A 20,873-nucleotide genomic window follows, 5' to 3' on the forward strand; every position below is an offset into this window, starting at 1 on the left:
TTTGCTAAACGAAAAATGTTTTCACGTGAAAACAGCCATGAATGGGAAACACCTTAATGAGAATTGAAGCTTATTAGCAAAAAAAAGCAAACAGCAAAATTCACCCAGCAACCTGCTAACCCAGAAGGTCGACTGGTATCAAGAGAGCCATTTATGGACATGAGCTTGGGAGAGTGGTAGAGTCAGTCCCATCATAGGCTGCTCCTTCTGTCCCAGCATCAGGGAGAATAGAAGGTTATTTCTGTGGTATAAATAAGTCCCTACTATGTCCAGGAACAGAGGTAAAGGCACCCAAAATATCAGCACTCTCACTGGTGTCTCAAATAGAAGTCTCAAAATCATTAGTCATGCTAGGAAATCTCAGTCTTAAAGGCAATTACAGCATCGGCTGTAGCGTCATACTACGCGAATTGCTTTGATCTGTGAGACATGGAATCTACCCAGTATTTTTATGCCTTCACCTACACATACAGACTTTAAAAGCTCCTCTTCCTTCTGAGAAAAACTGTGTACCGAAATTCTCCAGAATATGTTTACTTTGCACCAAGCATCTGCCAGAGGGAGGATGCTGCAGGGTGACTCATGCATTCCTCCCCACCCCAGATGTTCAATGCACTTCCTTCCAGCCCATGACCCAAGGCTTGAGTTCAGTTTCCCATTGACTTCAGTGCAGTGACTCCAGATTTACACTAACAAACACCTACTTAGCCCATGCCTTGGGCCACAGATAAGCAGCATGTGATACATGCCTAAAATTCCACCAAATGTATTTGACTGTCATTGCAATACTGGTGAAGAGTAAACATGAATACTGCTCGCGTGGCAGGGGAAATTGTGGCAGAAATTCTGCTTCCACCCTCACCCCAACTGGGGGCAAACAGAGGGATCATTTCCAGCGAAGACTCATAAAACGTTGTTCACTTTGAATGAAGCCAGCAGCTGCTGAATTTCAGGGGTGGGATATTCCTTGCCATCAGCTCTTAGTAAGTGGGTAATATCCTTTCCTTTCTAGTTTCATGAGTGTGACTTCTGATCTTGTCACCTCAAAAGCAGTTCAATGTACTCTGCAGGGGATACAACATCAACTGTGTCTAAACTAGAGCTACTTTTAGACTCAAATGGCCCGGCTTGGAAATGGTGAATATAGGACACCAACAGCCCATGAGCTGCCAGTTTATCCACTTATCCTAAGCAACACTGTAGATGTCTCGGTCACAGAGCTGCTTGGTCAACTGGTCGCTAAAAGCCTGGGGTCCTTTCCTTTAAGATACTGACTGTACACTGCTGTGGTCCACTGATGTTTAGGATGATTGGAAGCACTTTGACTTTCAGTTCCTGAGAGAAATGAGGTTTGAGGCAGGGCATCCTTAGGGAAAGATTTTTGTCTTCGGTCTTCTTTTTCACTTCAGGTTGAATACAAAAAGGGAAAGAAGAAAAGAAGAAGAAGAATTTGTTGGCACACTTGACACTTGAACTGCTCAGACATGCTTGGACGGGAGTGATCTTGACAGAGGCTGTGGTGTAGGAATTTGGTGACTGGTCCAGAGAGCTTCAAATGAAGCTTTTCCTTTAAAAAACAGGAAAGTTCCCTAACAGGAAAGTTAAGGATACAGCTCAGAGAAATATTTTATATTTTATGCCCAATATTGGCTGGAGATGGGTAGGCATAAACAAATCAAACCAATCAGCCTAACGGGTAGAGCAAAGTTCTTATTTTAGGAGCTTTCCCACATCAAATTTCCTTGTAAAACTGTATAGCTGTGGTTTGGTTTTCTTAAGGACAACATAGCTGCTTATATTTGGTATGCCAGGTGCATTTTCTAAACACTGATATCCAATCATCTTGTCACTAATCAGACTCTGGGAGTTTTATCAGTACTAATGGGATTCTGGATGCTATCTGCTACTGCAGGGCAATTTTCTGAACCTAAACGTTTAAATAAATAGTGGCTCTTCCCATTCTCGAACTGAAAAACGTAATCCTAAGAATCCCATGCCAAAAGAAAAAGAGAGGCTGAGGGTTGAACCTTACAGGCTATCAAAGATGTCATAACCATCAAAGCTTGAGGAGGAATCCATTCTTTTGCTTAGAAAGTAGGGCAGGAAGATGGATGTTGGGCGAAGGGAACAAGGGACAAGAGTCAGCTACATGGAAACACAGTTATTCAACACAGTAATCCTGCTCTTTTGCCTCCCCCTCCCCCTTTAAATATGGTTACAAAGATCATTTAAATTTCACAGCAACTACACATACCACTTTAGAAGACAAATGGAAAAAGGACTCCAGACTGTCCCTCACCAGAGCAAAGGGGAACCTTAGGTAGTCAATTATAATGATCCAGGTTAGACACCAGTATTACCACTGCTTCACATTGTTTTGGAAGTTCAGAGTCTCTTTTCCATGCCATATTGAAAAGGTAAGAGTACTGGCAGTGAGGGTTCCCATAACCTCATGTTGAAGTGTTGGATCACACCTCATAAATCTTCTTCAGTATGGAGACGCTCCCTGGCAGATACTCCAGTATCCTGTCAGCTTGTTGACTTGTCCTAGTTTCTACGATATGGCAAGGTTATCTGCACAGTGCTGTCACAGCAGGCTGTCCAAGGTCTGCCTTGTGCTTAAGGTCAAGAAAAGGAAAATTTTCACCCTTTGATGGATGCAATACTACCTTTTTTTGAAATTAATGATCAGTTGCAGCTAACGAGACTCCAATAGTTTTGCAATTATAAATTCTCAAAGTCAAGACAGAGTGAGCCACAGACAGGTCAATTAAAAGTCAGTGAAAAGAGGATATAATCACATATTCTGTGACACCAGTACAATTGAAATCAAAGTTAGGGAGATCTAAAATGTCGGAGCTGACATTTGTCAAACTGCTCAGGCAGATGTTTGCCTGGAGAGTTGCTCTTCCATGGACGAAGGATGCTACCCATTGCAGAACACAGGGGTGATTATCCCAGAGATCTCCTACACATATTTCAGCTCTCCTGGGCCTGATGTAGAAAGAAAGAAAGTACTCATAGAGCTTGATGTGTGCTCACGATTCCTTGGAGGTTTCCCCGCCTAACTCCTCATTCAGTTTTTCATGAGTCTGAACAACATATCCTGTATATAGTGTTGTTGATGCAGGATTTGGAAAGGCTTCTGTGAGGAAGAACCTCACCTCGTCCCCTCCTGTACAAGCACTGAGTCAAGAAGGAGGACTACAGTATGAGGGAGGATGGGGCAGGAGCGTATTTTCATGTTCAGGTTATGATTTTGGTTTGTTTTCCTAGGAGGACGTCCATCTCTGGAAACTGGAAGGCAAACACAGGTTCTGCGATGCTAGAACAGATTGCAATGACAGAGAGGTAAGGAAGAGGGTTTCAAGACAGTATTAGCTATTCTTGGGTTAGAAGGGACGAATTGTGTTTTAGACTTTAGTTAATTGAGAGAACTGGTAAGTGAGGTCTCCCGGGAGGCCGGATAAAGGAGTTTAAAAGACTGAGCGTTTCCTTAAAAAAATACTAAGGGCACAAAGGCAAACTGTCCTATTTTGGAGAACAGACTGGAAGTACAGCTAGAGACCGACATTGCTAAATCATTAGATCTTTAGTGAATGTAGCCATAGGAAACAAGACCAGCATGCTAAGGTCAAGCAACAAGCACAAACACATAGGGATAAAATCAGAAAGGTCACAGCACAAAACAAGAAGTAACAAGAAGTTATTCTAAGTACACTATTAATGAAAGGCAGACACAGAAAAGTGCTTCGCTTCTGGTCAACAGGGAAAAATCTGTCAGCTGAAGTGTTGAAACTGCTTTTTTGCATTAGTATCCCAAAAGTGGACACTGTTTCAGCTAATGTCTTCTCACCGCTGAACAGAGCAAAAGGAATTGCCTTATGCATCTTACAGACTAAAATTTGCATATAGTACTTCCATATATTCAAATCACTGTGATATTTGCTAATATTGCAACTGCATGACACTGTTGACTCATGGTAACTTATGCTTTGCTGTAACTCCCAAACTCTATTCCACAGAACTGCTGTCTAGTCACTTGTTCTCCATCCTATTTAAGTAAATTATTCGTAGATTTATAGAATCCATAAACTACGTGTAGGTACTCATCCCTAGTGAATCTAAGATTTTTTTCAGATTATACCTCCAACTTGTCAGGATCATGTTTAATTCTGACTCTGTCCAGGTTTGGACACCACATTTCAAGAGAGATAGCAAGGAGCTGGAGAGAGCCCAAAAGACAATAAAGGAAATGTTCAGAGAAAACATGATCGACCTATGAGAAAAGCATGCAACAATTGCTTCTGTAGTTTTCCAGCTTTTTCACTTAGCAGGTCACTGGTATTTTTCCAGTAAATGTGTAAACTCAAGCATAATGAATCTATGCCTGCAGTGCAGAGGTTCACTTTCCTTCATTAGCTGTCACAGAGCTGGAAGAAGTTGTCCACAAGCTGAACACCACTTTATCCTAAAGATGAAAAAACTTAAAGGGTACAAGCTCTTCAAATATGTAAAAGGCTGCTAATAGAGCATTACTCACTCTTCAAATTACTAGTAAAATACTGTAAGAGATAATGGGCTTAAATTATAGCAGAAAACATTCATTTGAACATTCCCTGTATTTCCTAACAGTAAGGATAGCATAGCACAGAAATGGATTGCCTGGAGGAGATGAGGAATCTCTGTACTCTTTCAGACCAGATTAAAGAAATGTCTCCTCTCTGGGGTACAAGAGTTGTGCAGGTGATCATCTAAAGTCCCTTCTGCACTTTCAGTTCTGTGAAACAGGGAAGCCAAGCTAAGCCAAGCCCCAAATCAGATGCTGAAGGTGACTCTGCAAGACTGTAATAGGACTGTGGGAACTGGACATTATTACGCATCCTGGCTGTTTATAACACAGCTGAAGCTAGAGAGATGAAGGGTAGACATTCCCTCATTGCAGTGTTGTAGGAGGACTAAAAGCCAGATTCCTGCCAGCCTGCCATGCTGCACTTTGAAGGTTCAGTTTATAGATGTAGTACCAAAATTCACCACCACTCCAGTCTTATCCATCCATAAATGCAAGAAATCCCATTGAAATCTGTGAGTCATCAATGCATGCAACAAGGCAGGAGTGTGCTGAAATGCTCTGATATGTAGAAGCAATCTGAAGTACTTACTGTACTGAACAGTAGCCCAAAGGATTGACAGGTTCAGGTAACACTAGGCAAAATGGCAGTAAATCCTCTGCAAATGCTACCCCTGATGCACATGCATAAATAAGCTCATCTGTCCAACAGCACTGCTATTCCACCCCAGCAGCCCTGACCCCTCCCAGTGCTTACCTAGGGCCAGCAATGTTGAAGACATGTAGCTATCAGAGTCTCTGGCATGGACAACAATTCCCTGAGCCTGGCTGCTGAACCCAGTCACCTAGAGACATACCTCAGGAAGAGAGGTGGTTCTCACGATGGTGCCCCTGGGTATGGGGCCACAGCAGTGCATGAGAGGGGCTCACCACGCCTCCTGCCTGGCTCACAGGGTCCATAGTTCTCCTCCTCCTTATGATACTGACTCCTCTTCATGCTACTGACTCTTCCTCAGGCACTGTCTTCTTCAAGGGGGCTGGGGTGAACGTGCTTGGTCTCCTCATGAGGGATAAAAGAGCACTGGTAGTCATATAAGCCGTATTCTTGCTTCTTCCCACAGACATTGTGTTCGCACAAGTTGATCATTATATTGTCAAGCTATGGGGACTTCGGCTGGCTTCAAGGACATAAACTTGTTCTTTGGCCAGAGCAGCTCTTTTCTCAGTCCCTGTAGGGTCTGCAAAGTGTCAGCGTTTTCATGAGACTGTGGCCTTCCCTCCCCTCTCTGCCTCTTGTCATAGTCCTGCTTACAGATCTGCTGTTCTGAGATTATTATTTTTATTGAAATGATCAGGACTGTGGTGCAGCTGCACAGGAAATAAAACCAGGCCGCCTCATTCCCTCCTTATTTCCACAGCAGGGGGATGCGGTCCCCCCATAATACGCCTCTTGTCATTCTCTCTCCCCCTCTGACACCAGGATAGCTAAGGGGGCACCAGCTCACATTCCCATCCTGGGATGGCTAGAGGAAAGGGCTGCAGCCTGTAGCTCTCCCTCTAACAAAACAGTGCCTGGTCTGTGGGATGGGACCGCCTGGCTAGGAGCAACACCCAGGGGATAGAAGGGAGGCAGGAGGCTGTAAAACAGATGAAATTGAAAAAGTAAATTGTAGAAAGCAGGAGCCGCTGGGTTACAGATCGGGGAGAGGATGGCTACTCTTTGCTAAATTCTGCACTCACTTTCTGATCCTATTCCAGCCCCAAAGTGCAGGACATCTTATCAGGAGAAAGCTGCCTGCATAATGAAGGGCTTTCAGGCAAAGCCAATACAAATGCTAAGGGGCCAACACTACTGGGAGATTAAATGAGCTAAATATTTAGAGCTTGGCTAAATGACAACTAACTGGAGATCTGATGCAAATACCAAGGAGAGAAAGAAACATTTTAAGGTGGCTTTGAGGGTAGGATTGAAACAGTCTGAAATGAAGGGAAACTTCAGGCAAGATCCTTTTTATTGCTCCGTCTCCTGTGCAAGAAAGGGAGGCAATGACCCAGTACAGCATATGAAGCATATATTTTGTGATAAAAAGGGCTCACAAATCTCTTTGTGCTCCTATGTGCAGTGGACGGGTGGCTGTATTTGGGGGACTGCCCAGTGACAGCTGATCCTAGGCCATGCTTCTGTGGTTTCTGCAGGTACAGACTCTGGGCTGATGCCTGCGCGGAAATGTTTGGAGGTCTTGACATCTGCGCTGTCAAAGCCGTCCACAGCAAAGATGGAAAAGACTATATCATTGAGGTGAGAGCATGGGGAACCTGAACGCAAGTCTCCTTTGGGAAGTGTATCTGCAAACATGTTCCCTCGGAGTTCACATGCACCAGTGTGCTCACTTACCCCTGTGTGCATGGCCCAGCAGTCACTGCTCCTCCATGCCCACCTGTATCCTCCAAGCTGTGGCCCACTGATATGCAAGAAACTGATTTAGAGTCCCAGCTAAACTGGCAGATAGGCAGCAAGCTATCAGGGTTGAAGCGCCTTCATTTCTCATTGTGAAGGGAAATGGAGAGCCACAGACTGCTTGGCCACCCCAGCTTTCCAGCTGATAAATCCCCACAGTGCAGAACCTTACCAGCATGGGACAGATGAGAAGCTGCCTTCTTATCGAGCACCTAACAGCCTGACAGTGTCGCTGGCAGCATCCGAAGTTTGATGTGCATCCTTCCTAGGCTAAGCACTCGCAAAGCCAGCGCATCTCTCATAGCTGCTAGTAGGGATCAACAGCATCATGAACAAACGTGCTCATATTCAGCCCAACCTGAATTCAGGTGCCAGATGATGCTAGCATATTAGTCATGTTAACCTCCCCCCACTACCCACACAGAGGACCAGCAGGTGATTCAGTCCATTAAAAATCTCAGTTTCTCTCTAAATGGACCTGTCTTTCTCCAATCACTTTAAAGGGAACCTCAGAAACAAAAATCCTAGCTGCATCTAATTTAAAAGACAAAAATAAATGGTAAGAGCATAGCAAAAAGGTCCATAAGTAGCAAGAACAATTTAATTAAAAGAACAGGTGTATTTTCTAAAATCCCTTGCCCAGACATCATTCACTACAATAACCAGCAAGACAAAGCACCACAGAGTTACTATGGGCAGTGTGGACTACAAACTTCGTGTTCAGAGCTGGACAGACTGTGGCTCTGGGAGCTAAAGTTCAACATGATCCTTGCCAGGCCAGGAGGCAGACGTGGGAGTGGGGTAAATAGCACACTCAGGTCATCCTAACAGGGCAGAGAAGGAAAAGCTGGCCAGAAAATCAAAGTGGAAACTTAAGAGACACTCTGGGAGAGAGAAAATCTGGCAAGTAACAAGTGCTTCTGTCACTTTGTGACTCAAGGAGGCAGAGCATCTGACCTGCTGTAAACTCCACCAACAGAGGCCAGCCGAGGAAGATGAGCAGAGCCAGCCTATGGCTTCATGAAGGGGTGCTGACACACTGAAAAGCTATGTGTGGGAGAGCAGTCCCACCCGCTGAGGGTTGGGATGCTGATGAGAACCACATGAGCCCTCCAGCGACTGCGCATTCCTGCATTATGTATCTGCTCTCTCCGGGGAGCAGTGACCTGTCAAAGGCCATGTGATATAAGCCCACTGCCAGCAATCAAATGCTGGCAAGCCTCCGTCTTTCCTGAAGTGATGGGGCCGTGGCTGAGGGGTCTGCTCCTGTATGCAATTTATCAGCACCTGGAGGAGCATCACCCAGAGCAGGCTGTCTCCCTGCCGTACACTTTTATATCTCTACGCACATGTAGCTGAGAAGGGAAAAGCAAGAAAGCAGTCTTGTTAGAGATGACTGTAAGGACATTTGGACTGTGTCCATACATGGTCAGATGTGAGATGTGGATTTCCTATCGCTGCATCTATTTTTGCATATAAGCCTACATACAAGCACATATGGCTGATTCTGTGTTTAAGGATTACACGCCTCTGTCTGGGTATACCTCTGGGTTTTCACATCTGCCCCTGTGTGTGACTGACTGGATGAAAAGCACATCCACATCCTAACAGCCATCACCAGCTTGCACACAGAGAGACAAATGCACACTAATACTCCTCTCTCTGAGACCATGGTTAAAAGCAATAGATCTAACATGATACAAATCAGAAGAAACACATGATCTTCAGATGGGTCATGCTGAAGTATCTCAGTGGAAAACCTGACAGAGCAAGCCTGATGTACCAATATCTAGCAGGCATTCAGATGCCAGCCTGATGGACATTGTCAGGAAAGGAGTAGACTAGTGCAATACAAAGAGCAGAACAAAGCCAAACAGGCACCTTTTCTACTTTATGCAGATCTGAGGGAGATGCTGACAAGTAATTAATTGCCTCCAGCCTACTTCCTGGGATACTTTTCTTGGTCTGAAACTGATCCTTTATTTTGCTTTTTTCTTTTGATAGTGGGAGAAAAAAGTTATTTGACAGTGTGACAGTTGTATTTTTCTTGGTGAGAAGGAACAGTGTGCTGTGACATTTTACAAGAAAGCGTGCCTAAATGGGCTGAACAAATAAGGAATTTGCACAATGCAACTGCAGGCAGTAATTAATTTTCACAGTGCAAAGCAGTTCTCTAGGAAAGATTTGCAGAGGTAGCAGTGGGCAGTTCTATGAACTGAGATTTATCACAGTGGTTTGTTGCAAACAAAATCAGATTAAGACAGACGAGTTATCAACAGAGCACAAGAGTAATTTTGCACCCATGGTTATTTGCTGTTACTCGAACTTCACCTTCTTTTCCCATGGCAAACAGCAGAATCTAGTACATTTCTGCCCTTCAAAGCACTAGCACACTTAAGCATAATTTTCACGGATCATATTGAAAACTTTGAAGAAATCAGTAGATTTCTTGAAAATTTTGTTCTGTTAAAACAGCTGTGAATTTAATGGTAAATGCTGGTACTTCTTTTTCCTCTGCTTTAAAGAACTTTTTCACTTTAAGGGAACACTCAGCATGAATAGCCAGCACTCGATAAGAAGGCCAGATCCTCAAAATAGTGCAAGTTTGGTACCACTGTTAGCAAACAGATTCTCAAAAGAGCTCAGCAGTGTGTATGGTTTAATAATCCCTCCTCTCCCTTATTTTGGTAATCTAACCCTTTTCCACATCTCTGCTATGCTGACAAATATGGAGCAAGTAGAGAGCAAGTAAAATGATCCATGGGATTTATTCTTCCTCCTGGATCAGCTGAGCCCTACTTGCCGTGCAGCTAAGCTGCGCTACTAGACGTGCTCCTTGCTGCCCTGCAAGAAGCCCTGCCCATCCCTTCAGCACTGCCCTATCGTTTCTATCGATATGTCTAATCATCTGCTTCCTTCCTTCCTTCCCTAAAAATCACCTAACACTCCGCATGGGATAACAAGTCCAGCATTCAGGCCTCAGCGTCAGATAGGCACGGGGGAGGAGCGGGATGGGGTTTTCCTGATTCTCTTCTCTGCCCGATGGCTTTCCGCCCCCCTCTCATGCACCTTATCAGGCAACAACAGCTGCACCAGGAGCAGCCTCTGACCTCGGGCAGCTACAAAGGCCGAGTCCATGTGTGCCGACATCTTCTTGTCTTGCCCAGCTGTTCTGTGATCTCCCCAGGAAGAGACGAGTGCAATCTGTCTGCGATTCACGTGTTCCTGTCGGCCGTTTGATTTATTTCACCATCAGCCCAGTTCCAGAGCAATTCCCCTTTCCCGGAGGACAGACAAGGTGACATCTCATGCTCTTTTTCACTTCAGTGGCAACCAGCCGTGTCATTTTGCCCGCAGAAATCGCTGCCGTTTTCAAAGGCCGTAAGCACGCGATTATTCCTTCCTGTGCGGGCAATCCCCCACAGCCCATGTGCAGCCAGGCGCTACGCAGCAGGACAGCGGATACCCTCATCCCTGGCGCACCTCCACCCGTCCAGGTGGGACCCGCTCCGGGGGTCGCTCCTCCCTCTGGGGCCTTCGCTTTATCAACCACCGTCTTCCCCTTCCTCTCCAGCCACTGCTGCCGCAGCAGCAGGGGGCAGCAGTCCTTAAGGCGGGGAAACGAGGGGCCTGGGGGTCCTGCCCGGAGCCGAACCGCCGTCCCTCGGAGCGGGTGCGGGGGTGCGGCGGCAGCCGCGGCCGCGCGGGCTGTCGGCAGCGCAACGGCGCCACCTAGCGGGAGGGCGGGCCCCTCGCACGGACCGTCCTTCTCATAGATTCATCGATTTCTAGGTTGGAAAAGACCTTAGAGATCATCGAGTCCAACCATCCCTAATCCCCATTAAACCATATCGCTAAGTAGATCATCCACCCTATTCTTAAACACATCCAGGGATGGGGACTCAACCACCTCCCTGGGCAGCCTATTCCAGTGGCTGACAACCCTTTCAGAGAAGAAATACTTCCTAACATCCAACCTGAATCTCCCCTGACTAAGCTTATACCCATTTCCTCTTGTTCTATCACCCAACACTAATGTAAAGAGCCCTTCCCCTACCTCCCCACCATCCCTTCTCAAGTATTTGTAGGCTGTAATCAGGTCTCCCCTCAGCCTCCTCTTCTCCAGGCTAAACAGCCCCAACTCCCTCAGCCGCTCCTCATAAGCTTTATTTTCCAGCCCCTTGACCAGTTTAGTCGCCCTTCTTTGGACTCGCTCCAGGAGCTCAATATCTCTCTTAAAGCGAGGGGCCCAAAACTGGACACAATATTCCAGGTGCGGCCTCACTAGTGCCGAGTACAGGGGCAGGATCACTTCCCTATTCCTGCTGGTTACACTATTCTTGATACACGCCAGTATCCCATTGGCCTTTTTGGCCACCTGGGCACACTGCTGGCTCATATCAAGCCGGTAGTCAACCAACACCCCCAGGTCCTTCTCCGCCAGGCAGCTCTCCAGCCACTCTTCCCCGAGCCTATAGCGATGCTTGGGGTTTTTATACCCCAAGTGAAGGACTCTGCACTTGGCCTTATTAAAGCTCATGCCATTGGCATCAGCCCAACGATCCAGTCTGTTCAAATCCCTCTGAAGGGCCTCCCTACCCTCGAGCAGATCGACACAGCCTCCCAGCTTGGTGTCATCCGCAAACTTACTGAGGGTACATTCAATCCCCTCATCCAGGTCATTGATAAAGATGTTAAACAGAACCGGACCCAGCACTGAGCCCTGGGGAACCCCACTCCGAAACGGAATGGGAATGCTTTCCAGGTGGGAGTGGAGGGGAGGGAAACCTGCGCAGGAACCTGCTGGAGGGCCCCCGGGAGCCCCTGGCTAGTGAGGCGCAGAGGGGAACTGGCGCTCCCTGACGCTCATAGGAAACGTCTCCCTTCCCCACTTAATTTTTTTACAGAGAAACAGCAAAGCGGGCAGTGGAACGAAAAGCCACTTTGCACATTTAGCTGAGCGCTACCATCTAATTTTCTAACCTCTTTCTTTCGCCCCCTGGGTCAAGCAGGCCGTGGGTGCAAACATCAACTCATTTCACGCAAAGCCCCGTGAAACCCTCCTGGGCAGCTTCTCTAGAGTTCATACGAGACACCTGTAGAAATAAATCCAAATTAATAGTTATCCTGCAAGAAGAGATTAGAATACCAACTCGATGAACTCAACTCACTGATTTCCCTTGGTTCAAATCTAAAAAAAGGGTGCAAAACTTTCCATCTCACTCCAAGAGCAGAGTCTCACAGCCTTGCCAGGGTGGAGCACACTTCCAAATGTTATCTGAGCGTGAGTCAGTACCTTTCTTGAGCAACACAACCTTTAACTCCGCATTTCCAGGGTTTTTAATGTTTGGTTTAAAAATAAAAGCAAAATAAAATAAACTCTTTCAACCCTGATATTTTGGTACAATTATATTTACTCCAGCTGAATCTTAACTTCATCATAGTGCTGCAGCTCTTCCTGTGGGATTTAACTAATGTTTGCAAAGCACTTGATTTATGATGAACTGCTGAAAATTATGTTTAGGGCTGCTGTACAGCTGAGGGTCTTGTTGTCAGACCATTTCTTACCATGAAGACCGTTTGACAGTTCCCCTTCCCCCATCCCCCCAGCCTTGCTTCCCAGCCTTCCCCAGCACAGTCATAGTACTTGTTTAGGAAGCAGTCGCATCACAACAATGTCAAGAAGACAAGCAGAGAATAAGCTTACTTTCCTGCATTGGGTGCTGTTATTTGGGTGACATCCTATTCATTACACATCTGTGGTGTTTATTTCCCCTCTCAGGGTGCAGTGCTTTGCATTGATTTATCCCAAATGTTTCCTGGTTTCCTCCAGACCCTGTTGCTCTCATCTCCTCAGGCTTCGGTACATGTTGTTTCCCTTCTCCTGTGGCCCTTTCTTCTGCAATGCCGCCCCCAAATATTGAGGGACAATGCCAGAGAAACCTCATCCATCAAAGGCATCTCCTCAGGACACATGAAGAAGCAACTTTGTGCTTAGTTGATTTAGAAAGCCTCCAGCTACCAAAATTTTGGCTTGGGTTCCAAGTTGTGAGAGGAAGGAAGATGGGGGGTAGAGGGAAGTACATGTCATTTCCAAAAAATCTAAATGAAATCCCACACCTAGGAAAGTCAAGCATGTTTCAGGATGGAGTGGAGTGGTGACTAGAGGTGTTGGCGAGGATGTGGAGACACAAAACAGGTTAGTGTGAGAGGTGAGTTGAAACAGGCATCTACCACCAGGAAACCTGCTTACTAACCGTTGTTTTTCCCTCCTGTGACAGGTGATGGACAGCTCGATGCCCCTGATTGGGGAGCATGTGGAAGAGGACAGACAGCTTATAGCTGATCTGGTTGTTTCCAAAATGACTCAGCTTGTCATCAGTGCCGGATCTACACCATCACCGCTGAGGCCTTGGGTATGAGTGAATAGAGACCTTACGACCAAATCATTTTCCTGAACTTTTTTTTTTTGTCTCTCTTCCCTGTGTGTGTCAGGCAGTCAGATATCTCAGATTGTTGAACAGTCCCATATAGGAGTGTATTGGACAGATTGACTCCTGCTCTTTCAAAGAAGCCTCTTACAGATTCTTGGAAGTGGGTGCCCTTAAGAAACATCTCTCTCTCCCCCTTTCTCTCCTTTCATATAACTTCATATTGAAGACAGACATTTTTTAAAGGTGCTTGTAACGCCCAACTTCATCTCTGACTAACACCATCCCTCGGGATAGGTTTCATTCCAGTTTTTGCATCCCTGATGAAAATCTGTGCTTCCCAGAACAGAAAGTGGGAATGTCCATCAACAGTTGTTCTATTCCTTACTGCAGCCTTTCTTCTTTGGAGATGCCCTTCACCTCCCTCATCAGGAGGAGGCTTGTCTAATGCTCAATTCATATAAGAACCTGTCATTTTCACATTTAAGCTGACCTCTTAGTGCTTTTCATGTGCATTCATTTTAAGTATCAAATGCATCTAATCTTAGTGCCACATTTCCCAGTGGCAGTTCTGTATAAATGGCAAACACCAGAACATAATGTGTGTCTCCAGGTGTATGTGCTACACCTCTTTCAGTATCTAGCAGGGAGACAAGCACAAAGGTTTGAAGACAACAAATCTGTACAAAAGAAAGCAAAAGAGAGTAAATAGTCTGAGGGATAACACTGCAACGCACTGGAACAGTTTCCATTTCCAGTTGAGACAAAAAAATGGGAGGAAGCACTTTATGGCTCTCTGACATATGAGAGCCCACTCCTGCTAAACCAGGTCCACAGCATGAAGGATATTCAAGGTAACTTCAAACCAAGTTTCAGTTAGAGTGAGGGGGTAAACATTTAACAAACACTAAAAATGCTTTGGGGCAGGGAAAGCGATACAAAAGGGACAGGATTTACTCTGGCCAAAGTGAAATCAACAACTGTCATCTGAAATAACCAAGATATAGACTGTATAAACTAAGAGCAAAGGGTAAGCCAAGAGGAACTGAGAACACGGACAGATGCATCTGTTGTCTACGTAATATGCTGGTACAGGATTGGATTGGATGACAACAAACCTAAAGCAGGGCCAAATAAGAACAAAACAAAAGGTCTTGGAGGATCAGATGTCAGAAGAGTTAAATAAAAAAGTCTTCATCAAAAATGCAACCTACAAATATCTATATACAAGATAAAATTAAAACCACAAACATGTTGAGTGTTTTGCTGCAGAGAAAGGCCTTGGTACAACAAACATCGCAAAAAACTCCCAAACTGCAATTACTAACATAATGCTATAATACATAGTTAAAAATGTCCAGACAGAAGCAGTTACATGGAGGGTGGTGAGATGCAGAACTAGAGCTACAATGAAAACTTCCACAGAATCAAGAAAAATAATAGTTCTGAATACAAGAACAGCAGTACTGAATATATAGAAATATGAATCTTTGGATATCCTATGGGTATGCATAAAATATCTATACCTATTATTGGAGCTGTCTATACTGTCCTCTGGATCAAGAAAAACTAAGAAATTGTCAAACTGAGTTCACAGAATTGACAGAGATGGAAGAAGCAGTAAGTCATAACAATGTGAGACTACAGCTGCCAAGGAGCAAGTCAAATAGTGCAGCGGGACAGCAATTCAGAGAGAGCTCCCCATCTCTGTAAGTGTTTGCTTCCTGGAACTGCAAAATCCAAGTGCAATAGGAAACAACACCTTGACCTAGTCTTAAGAAATACGCAGCTACAAATTCAGAAAATGAATATGTAGACTTAGGTTTGGTGTCCAAGGGACAGGTGTGGTATCAAAAAGTAACAGCATGACCCAAACAGTTAGAAAAGGCGATTCTAATAAAACAAGAAAATTAATCAAATCCCTAGCATTGAAAGTAAAACTGTACGGACATTATCTGAGAGACCATTGTTCCCCAGAATGCATATATACATTTCTGATCTGCTCCTGAACCAGGAATGCAAGAAATAAACTTCTAGAGTTAAGTGGCAAAATGATAGAGCACATCTAAGAAATACAGAAGGAAAACAACTTTTGAATTTGGAAATCTGACATTTAAGATGACCTTTATGCACCACCATGCAAGTAATAAAAGGAAACATAAGGATAGAAATTGATTTTGAAGAGTAGATAGAGGGAAGAATGAAACAAATTCTTTGAGATCATCAGAAGATAGAAGCCTATTGAAGAATTAGTGGGCTCTATGAATCATCCAAAGTTAAAGGAGTATAGGAAGACAACAGGGACAGTGTTGTGGATTCCAGTAAATCTAACTGGTGAAAGTGGGGAACTTCTTAAACTAGACGTAGTTTTTCCTGACTAGAAAGACAGGGGAGAGAACAAAAACAGTGATTAAACCAGTGATGACTTGTATTTTCAAAAATTAAGCCCCCAGACCCAGATGGCTACATCCAATGAACTGAATTTAGGAACTGACTAAGCTGCCAAGAAAAAATGTACAACTTCATTAGAAACAGTTATTGCTCCAGAGGGTTGGTGTACAACAAATACAAAATATGTGTTTAAAAGCCTGTAATGTAGAAAAATGTAGACAAGGAAGTACTGAGCCTTACAAATTATCTCAGACAATAATTTAAAGAATAATACAGAAGACTAATAAACCAACAGAACTGTGGCTTAAAAGCATCCACCAATATTTTTTTTTGTCCCCGAAGAAAAATGTCCCATTAGTTTCCTTTTGATTCTTTTCCCATTGTTTCTTTGAGAATTATTTCATAAAGTGGTAGATAACAGGCAATCAGTCAAAATAATGTAGCTAGCCTGTCAAAAAGCCGTGGGCAAGGTAACAGACAAGAGCTATTGAAGAAAGCAAGCAGGGAAGGGCTAAAAGGCAAAGTTTAATTGTGGAGCAGAGGCTGGCCTCAGATAAAGACACAAATATGAGAGATGCTAATTCTTGCAAAGTGAGCAGAGGGCATACTTAAAGGATGATAGGCCTGGTCATGTTGACAGTTGGGTTGGTTGAGCCCAGGACAGGATAAGATGTCAATGACAACCTGGTTTCATAGTTACAGCTGGGATTTTTCTCCTCACCTCTCTGCCCCACCTCCATCATTTCCCCTCACTGTTTCCCTTTCAAAGGCAGAAGACCTTGGGCTAGCCCTCACCCCTTCATCTCTGAGCCTCAAAATCCTGTTTTACCTTCATCTCTGAGAAACCTTGGGTTGGCTGTAGGCAAAGGCCGTAGAGGTGAACATGAGATCTGATTCGCTTTCTTTGGCTGGTCTAATCAGCATGTCTCACAGTATTAGGACAGTAAATTTCCACCAACAAGGCAAGGTTTAGTGTCCCAAGCTATGTAAGACTAGAAGCCATGAATGGAAAATTCCCAGGTTTTCCTCCCTGTTCATTTGCAAGTCCCAGATAAATAGTGTAAAATATGGGCTGGCAACCACATTGCACTTAGTGTTAGTCAGTTGAAACTCATTTCAATGCTTCCAACTATAAAACATTTCTTCCCATTTCCAGAATCACTTAGCTCATTCTCCTGACCTTCCAGGAGTCTTGAAGACCCTTTTATCATTGTGTTCTCCGTGTAAATAATCCAGCATGTACCAGCCTATCTGTCTTCAGCTTCCCCTGCTTTTATAAACAATTTTGTGCAATAGGCTTACTCAGACTTTTGTTAACCTTGGACCGGCCCTTTGTGCAACAGTTCTGTGTTGCTTAATCTGTTTATTAAAATATCTGTCAAAAAAAGTAAACAGTGAGAGAGAAGAAAGTGCAGATGGCACCAACCTATTTGCGTTAGTCATGACCAGGGATGGCAGTGAAGAACATCTGACAGAGCTATGTATGCTCAGTCACCACAACAGCAAATTAAACTCCGCATGGAAGACTGAAAGGTAAGCTAAGCTGGGGGCAGAGAAAGGGAGAACATAAACAATCTGTAGACCTTGCAAGTGGCACTAGCCATTTTCCCTGAGAAATATTTTGTCGCATACAGGCTAATGAAAACCATTGCTTAACCTATGGTTGCGTTGACAAGGGAGAAGCAGGAAATTAGGATGCAGGAGAAATGAGCTGGTGATGTATACAGAGAATCCAGATACTGCTTCATCTGGAATAACATACGCAGACCTGCCTCTGGCATCTGCAGAAGGAATCACAAAGCTGGGAAAGAGAAGTGGGTGATGAAAACAGTTAGGGGCCTGGAAACATTCCCATGGAGGGACCAAAGGGATTCAGTCTCTTGGCTTTAGAAAGCAGGTGAATGAGAGAGAGGGCAGTAAAGGTTTGCAAAATAACGAACAGCCTAGCAAGGGCAGGTTGTGAGAACTATTCTCAAAACCCAGAACAAAGCAATGGAGTTAAGAAATGGGAACGGCAGCGAGGCTGAGAGCTGAGCAAGACTCAAAGGGTCTGGGTGTAAATATCAAACCAAAGTTATCTGGAACTGTTGCAAAGATTTTGTGGAGCAGATAATAAGCTTCATGTTTCAGGGTTGAAGCTGGCCTTTGCTTATTAGTAATCAAGAGGAGACCCCTCAGGGTAAAAAGATGATTACTCTAAAGATGTTTCCATGGTTCACCCCTCCTTCCTTTGGAACATCTGGTGCAGGCAGCTGTCCAAAATGGGAGATGGGACTAAGAGATCCCCTCAGGCCTGATACAGTTGGTAATTCCTGATTGCCTAAAAAACATTCTAAACTGTCACTTCATTGTTACTCCCTGTGAGCAAAGACCTTCTGTGCTCTGTATTACTCAGCTCTCCATTTTAGTCCCATGAGATTTTACCAGCCAGATGCTGCATGTGCATGTGTGTGTGTATTTAAGGAACACTTCATGACTCCACAGTTCCTGTATTACCTCAGGGCTTCTCTTTGGGGACTCTGTATTAACTGAAATGGCTTTTTTTCCTGTAGCCTCCACAAGTTCAGCCTGCGTCAACGAAATCTCAGACTGGACCTCAGCTTGGACAACTGTCCCAACCACGGCCTCCTCCCCAAGGTACAGTTCTTTGGGTCCCATGACAGCGTGGATTGTGAGACCTATCAGTTTGCCTTCTAAATAAAAGCTATTAGGATAAAGCTTTCACTCATTGTTCCAGTTCGCTGACAAGCAGGCAGCAAATTCAGCGTGCTGTTAAAGCAGCTGCTGTCATATTCCACAGCAGCTCAGAAAGTGGGGTGAAACTTTGATACAGATCCAGCTGACACTTGCTGGCTCAGCAAAACAAGGCTACTTGAACTGGCACTGGAGCAGGGCTTTGGGCACCAAGTGCATTCATGTTTGCACGAAGCTGTAGTGGCTACAAGCGTTAAGAAGTGATGAGAAGATGCTAGTGCTGTTAAGCCTGAAACAGACACCAACATGGTGATGCCAGGATTCTTGATCCATCTGTCCGGGTGTTCCCCTGTCAGCAAGAGCAGTGTGCTCCAAGCTCCTCCTGACAGCAGAGTCAGGCTTGGTCAGAACAACAGGTATAGTTTATTGTCCTGGTTTACACTGAGGTGATGAAGCACAGGGCTGCCCTGTGGGTATCCAGACCACACCAACCACTCAATTCACATAACCAATTAGACCCTCCTTTTTGCCACCTTTGTTCCTTCCTTTCTCCACTCCAATCTCCTACCAAATTAATACCCACCTCTAATTAGTTTTGCTGTATCCAAAATTCAGTATTTCTAATACCAAATGCATCTATGTAATCTTGGCCTTACACGGTATTACTGATAGGAATTCTTGGCCTTGCAGGATACTACTCCCCATCTGTCTCCAGTACTCCAATTCTCTGTGAAGTTTTTTCTCACGTAACTCACCCTTGACCACCTGTGAAATCCAGCCAGCCCTCACAATGCTATCTGTAACTTTTGTCAGCTTCTCACGCTGTTATCTGTCACGTCCAGCAATATCTCATGTCACATCCAATTGTTGTCCGCATCCTTTTCAGTTTTGAGAGCCCGCTACCAACATGGCTGAAGCCACCTGCTGATAATGCTGGAACAGATGTATGGATAGCAACAGGGTGCACAGTCTCACATCACTGCTGAGCCCATGAAGGGATTGCTGACCCAAACCAGGACATTCAGCTTTCATTTCTTGCAGAGAGTTGGTTCTCCAGTGATTCTTCCTTCCCAATGCAGGAAGTGCTTGCCAAGGATAAGAAATACTAGTTACATGGACAATACGGCACATTGAAGCGAATCCCTTTGGGGAGAGCGGCGAGCCACTCCCCTTAGCAAAACCCACTCTTCCACACAGATGCTACTTGCTTGTTGTTCACCACATGCACTTCCTTACGCTTATGTCTACATGTCCCTTTCAGGTGGACCACGCCAGCCTCAGGGATCACAGCCTCCACGGACAAACCCACCTCCACAGCAGCGGCTCTCTCCTCAAGGACAGCAGCCCCAGAGTCCCCAGTCCACTTCACCTCAGCAGCAAAGGTCACCTGGATCTCCACAGCAAGTCCGATCAGCAACTGGGTCCTCTCCAGTCCAGGCTCCCAAGGCAGGCGTGTTCCCTCCACAGCAGCCTAGACCTCCTGTTCAAGGCCGGGCTCCTAGCCAGCCAAGCCCCACTGAAACATCCAAGCAGCAGGCCACCCCACACCCACATCTGAAGTAGGTGCTCTGTTAAACTGCTGATATCTGTAGATATTAGAATAAGGCTGTCAAAAAAGTACGCTGAGCTGGCATGAACAACATACCACCTCTTGTCAGGCGGTAGTCCCCAGGGACAAAGGCCTGGACAACAGTGAGTGACTTCAGAGGTACACGTGCCTGGGCAGAACAGGCCACCAGTGAACTGTTGTCAAGTAGAAAAGGTCGTCCTTGACATCTCTAAGATTCCCATTCCTTCCCTTGCTCATGCGCTCATGGTTAATCGTGTGCTCTACCCTGGCCATATCAACACAGTTACTGCCTTTCCAGCAGGATGTATACTCCTTACAGGCTGTAATCAACACATTACTGGTCAGAAAGCTCAACAAGAGTCATTCCTTCACTATTCCCTGAATGCAGGAGCCACACAAGGTTCTTTACCAGGCATTTTTTTGCCATTGGTAGCAAAAAAGAAGAAGGGGGGGTGGGAGTGGAAGTGGTACTACTCACATACATACAAAACTCCAGATGGTGACTGTATGTTTAACTGCTCTTCTAGAGCAGAGTACACCACTGAATTATTGTAGATCTTTGGCAGCACTCTCTGCTGCCACCCTGCATGGAGGGTATCTGGCTGGCACCATGGCAGAAAATATTGGCAAAAAAATGTAAGGTATTGACAAAAAGTTGACACAAGCAAACTGGTATGAACAGTCCAGAACAAAATATAGGCTAGGAATGACAAGAGAGTTTCTAGACAGCAAAAGGTGATGTTCCAGAACAGGCTTTCA

The 20,873-nt window shown here is 45.0% G+C and overlaps 1 protein-coding gene across 2 annotated transcripts in view; it reads left to right on the forward strand.

The window, feature by feature from the left end:
• The window catches only part of SYN3 (synapsin III), a 181,497-nt gene that overhangs the window by 159,722 nt on the left and 902 nt on the right, over nt 1-20,873 (forward strand). For both annotated transcript variants that reach the window (XM_086610261.1, XM_086610260.1), the window contains 5 exons: nt 3,277-3,351; nt 6,767-6,869; nt 13,310-13,444; nt 18,403-18,487; nt 19,806-20,103. In XM_086610261.1, coding sequence (XP_086466387.1) covers nt 3,277-3,351; nt 6,767-6,869; nt 13,310-13,444; nt 18,403-18,487; nt 19,806-20,103 — 696 coding nt within the window. The remainder of the gene's footprint in view (nt 1-3,276; nt 3,352-6,766; nt 6,870-13,309; nt 13,445-18,402; nt 18,488-19,805; nt 20,104-20,873) is intronic.

The sequence above is a fragment of the Tauraco erythrolophus genome, chromosome 4 (assembly GCF_009769465.1).
Source record: "Tauraco erythrolophus isolate bTauEry1 chromosome 4, bTauEry1.pri, whole genome shotgun sequence".
Lineage (NCBI taxonomy): Eukaryota > Metazoa > Chordata > Aves > Musophagiformes > Musophagidae > Tauraco > Tauraco erythrolophus.